Genomic DNA, 4,437 nt, shown 5'->3' with positions numbered 1-4,437 from the left:
TGTGTGTTTCTTTGTGAAAGCGAAACTACTTTGTTTGGCTTTCCAAAAGAGGACGATATCTGCTTCGTCATGCCTGGAGCTGATCCGTGCTGGTTGCTGAGGAAATACAACAACTTTGTTCTGTGCATCACCGGATCGGCTTTCACCATGCAACCCTCTACATTGCGAGTAAATCACTCGCACATGCGACTAAATCTTCACTCTGGGCGACTAAATGATGTCTAATATTAGCCAATGGCTAATAAATTCTCAGATTTTACTCGCCAGTGTGTGAGTTGGAGGCTGAGTATATGATTAGCATGTGTTTCATTGTGAAAGCGAAACTACTTCGTTTGGCCTTCCAAAAGAGGAGATGACTAGAAATCAGTGGTTAAGTTGTATTTACAACACTGTTCCAGAACACTTCATCCCAAATATTCAGATGTGTGCAGCACATTTTATGGAGAACAATGGACTACAATGCCGGCTGTTCTGACTCACAGATTGTAAGTACGTTTTTTATATTTAAAGAGTTTTTATATTTTATATTTTTTATATTTAAAGCGAGTTTTTTGGGCAGTGTAGAGTAGGGCTTGTTGTTTGTCATTTCTCCGATCACAAATGCAGACATGGTTTTATGTTTACACGGCGCGATGCAACGCAACACGTAAAAAGACAGTATAAGTCATTATAATCCATAATTATGTCCCCACTGGATGCAACGAATGCCTCGTTTATAATGGGTTTTCATGTTTTTGAATCATCGCTCCAGCCTGACAGGGCATCATCACAATATGGTAAGGGGCGTAACATTTCCGTCACATGCTTGAGGTATTCGGCCAATCATAACGCACTGGATAGCTGGCCAATCACAGCACACCTTGCTTTTCAGACCGATGAGCTTTGTAAAAGTCGACGCGTTTCAGAAAGGCGGGGCATAGAGGAGAAACAATAATGTACAGTATGTGGAAAATAATGTGTTTTTTTAACCTTAAACCGCATAAACACATTTCATTACACCAAATACACAAAATAATGTTCTTTTTAGCAACATCATATGACACCTTTAAGTACATTTATTTTATCAAAAATACAATACAATACAGTAATATAGTGAAATATTATTACAATTTAAAATAGCTACCTTTCTACTAAATCCTTTTTTTTTTTTTTTTTTTTTTTTTTTTTACTTCATTCCAGTGATGCAAAGCTGAATTTTTGCTGAATAAAACTATTGATTTCTTTGAAAACAGTCTTACTGACTCTGAACCTTTGAACAATAGTATAGGTTTAACCTCCCTGACAGAATTTGTTCCCACTTCCTTTTGGGTAGCAACCCAGATTTTTAGCCACTAGGCTGCACTATCATGATCTCCATCTATCGTGTTGCATTCAGGTTGCTAGAAGCAGATTCCAAATCCATGCGCTCAATGAGTGGATCTCGGAGGAATAGTGGCTCCTCTCTGGTGTCAAGCTCATCCGCATCTTCTAACCTGTCCCATCTGGAAGAAGACACTTGGATCCTGTGGGGACGGATTGTCAATGAGTGGGATGAGTGGAGACGAAAGAAAGACAAACTTCTGAAGGTGATTGATTGGTCCTTTTTTCATTCAGAATCTGAATGACAATGTGTTAACCCACATCATAGACACTAGACAAAAGGATCTGAAACTTGTACATTCATCTCTTTATTTTCTACCTTACCCTCTCTCTATCTGCAGGAGCTATTAAGGAAAGGCATTCCTCATCATTTCCGAGCAATCGTTTGGCAGTTATTATGTAATGCCACTGACATGCCAGTAAAGAATCAGTACTCTGAACTATTAAAGATGTCCTCACCCTGTGAGAAACTCATACGCAGAGATATTGCCCGCACATATCCAGAACATGACTTCTTCAAAGGCCAGGACAGCCTGGGACAGGAAGTTCTGTTTAATGTCATGAAGGTGAGAAAGACACAAAATGGGCTGCGAAAGAAAGAGAGCAGATCAGATAAAGTGGAGACACGGTAGAGCAAACGAAAGAAAGAGCGAGTGGTGGCTTATTGAACAAAAATTAAAACATTTACAAAAAGTAATTATCACACTGATTACAAAAAACGAAACAAAACAAAAAATTTAAGAGATAGTTCACCCAAAAAAAAGAAAATGGTCATAATTTACTCATATGTCATTCCAAACCTGCACAACTTTCTTCCTTCAGTAGATAAAAAAAATAAATTTAGCAGAATGTGGACGCCAATGTTTTCAATACAATCAAAGTCAGAAGTGGCCAGGGAATAATACAGAACAGGAAAAAGACAAGAAATACAGTAATATTGTATGATTATAATTTAAAACAACTGTTTTCTATTTGAATATATTTTAAAATGTCATTTATTCTTGTGATGGCAAAGCTGAATTTTCAGAAGCCATTACTTCAGTCTTCAAAAAAAGTTTTTTTTTTTAACTATAACTTTTAACTTGTATATTTCTTGGTCTCACAGGCATATTCTCTTGTGGATCGTGAAGTTGGTTATTGTCAGGGCAGTGCTTTCATCGTAGGATTGCTACTTATGCAGGTTTGCTTTTGTGTTTTGCTTATTATGAACTAAAGTAATGTAAAGAAATGTCTGTGAGCCAAACTTTGCATAAACCAAATGCATCATTCATTGTGTGTTTGTAGATGCCGGAGGAGGAGGCTTTCTGTGTGTTTGTCAGACTAATGCAGGAGTACAGGCTCAGAGAGTTGTTTAAACCCAGCATGGCTGAACTGGGTCTGTGCATCTACCAGTTTGAACACTTGCTACAGGTAAGAAAAAATATTTTATAGAATCTAGACTAATATAACTGTACATATAATGTTGAGGGAGCGTTCAAGGAAAAATAAAAATAGCAGACTGCTTGTTCTTGTTGTTGAGGCATTACTCCAGTCTTCAGTGTCACATGATCCTTAAAAAAAAATCATTCTAATATGCTGTTTTGGTGCTCAAGAAATATTTCTTGTTATTATGAATGTTGAAAACAGTTGTGCTGCTTAATATTTGTGTGTGTAAAATTATTAAGAGTATTAATAGTAGTATTATACACAGTATTAATTTGAAATCGTTTTTTGTAACATAATAAATATCTTTACTGTCACCTATATAGGGGCCAATATATGATTCGCTTAAGAGGCGAACATGATTCAAGTCTTAGTTATCGTTGTGATTTTTCCACTGATTTAGACAGAGATGGGATTTCTCTTTTATTATATATTTTATACTGCATGCCAAGATGTCTGGAGTAATGCCATGTTTGTCCACAAGGAGGCAACAGATTTATAGTGCATAGACACAGTCAAGAGGCAGCCCATTTGTTTCTTCTCAGAAGTATTTTATCTAATGTCTTTCACTGTACTTTTTTTTTTTTACTTATATCATGTTTTCATCTCTGTGATCAGGAGCAGTTGCCGGAGCTGAACGTTCATTTCCGTTCTCAGAGTTTCCATACATCTATGTATGCCTCATCCTGGTTTCTCACTCTGTTTCTCACCTTCCTACCCCTGCCAATAGCTACACGTATTTTTGACATCTTTATGTATGAGGTATGGACACGAGACTTTGTGTGTTACTGACTTAGCTGTATACTTTATGGACAAAATGTTCCCCGAAGTTGGCAACATCTGAAAAACTCAAAAGGAAAAATGGTTGTTGTAGGGTTGCACTGTGTCCTAATCAAACTGAAAGTCACTCAAAGTAAACATTTTAGTGTACTATAATAAAATTCTAAAGTAAAAAGGGTAAAGTCAATATTGTGGAAAGAGTAAAGTCAATGGAAAGTCCCCACCATGATATATAAGCATTATCAAGTACAGAATTTGTGTGTACTGTATGTGTTGCATGCAGTTGAGTTTTTTTCGAAGGTGTGAATGCATTGAGGGTGTCGTAAGAACTTAAAGGGGTCATATGATGCGATTTCAATTTTTCCTTTCTCTTTGGAGTGTTACAAGCTCTTGGTGCATAGAGAAGATCTGTAAAGTTGCAAAGACTAAAGTCTCAAATCCAAAGAGATATTCTTTATAAAAGTTAAGAGTCAGCCACACCTACCTAAAACGGCTCGTTCTAACACGCCCCCACATATCTACCTCACTATGTGGGAAGATTTACACACAGGACTTCAAACCAACCACACCCACTGCAACAACTCCCATCTTCTCCTTCTGTCCCCTCACTGAGGCAGAAGTATCAAAACTTCTCCTCTCCAGCCATCCTACAACATGCCCTGTAGATCCAATCCCCTCGCACCTCCTCCAAGCAATCTCTCCTACACTTTTACCACCACTCACACATATCATCAACACATCTCTCCTCACAGGAACCTTCCCCACTGCATTCAGGCAGGCTCGGGTAACCCCACTGCTCAAAAAACCTACATTAAACACTTCACTTACAGATAGCTACAGACCTGTCTCTCTCCTTCCATTCATAGCGAAAACCCT

General features: G+C 37.8%; 1 protein-coding gene across 3 annotated transcripts in view; it reads left to right on the top strand.

Moving 5' to 3' along the window:
- LOC107692153 (EVI5-like protein) overlaps nucleotides 1–4,437 on the top strand; it is a 43,630-nt gene that overhangs the window by 21,705 nt on the left and 17,488 nt on the right. For all 3 annotated transcript variants that reach the window (XM_016491102.1, XM_016491101.1, XM_016491100.1), the window contains exons 3-7: nucleotides 1,376–1,565; nucleotides 1,701–1,925; nucleotides 2,465–2,539; nucleotides 2,644–2,769; nucleotides 3,400–3,543. In XM_016491102.1, the coding sequence (XP_016346588.1) occupies nucleotides 1,376–1,565; nucleotides 1,701–1,925; nucleotides 2,465–2,539; nucleotides 2,644–2,769; nucleotides 3,400–3,543 (760 nt within the window). The remainder of the gene's footprint in view (nucleotides 1–1,375; nucleotides 1,566–1,700; nucleotides 1,926–2,464; nucleotides 2,540–2,643; nucleotides 2,770–3,399; nucleotides 3,544–4,437) is intronic.

Source organism: Sinocyclocheilus anshuiensis, unplaced genomic scaffold (genome assembly GCF_001515605.1).
Source record: "Sinocyclocheilus anshuiensis isolate Anshui unplaced genomic scaffold, SAMN03320099.WGS_v1.1 scaffold322, whole genome shotgun sequence".
NCBI lineage: Eukaryota > Metazoa > Chordata > Actinopteri > Cypriniformes > Cyprinidae > Sinocyclocheilus > Sinocyclocheilus anshuiensis.
This window is presented reverse-complemented; position numbering and strand designations above follow the sequence as displayed.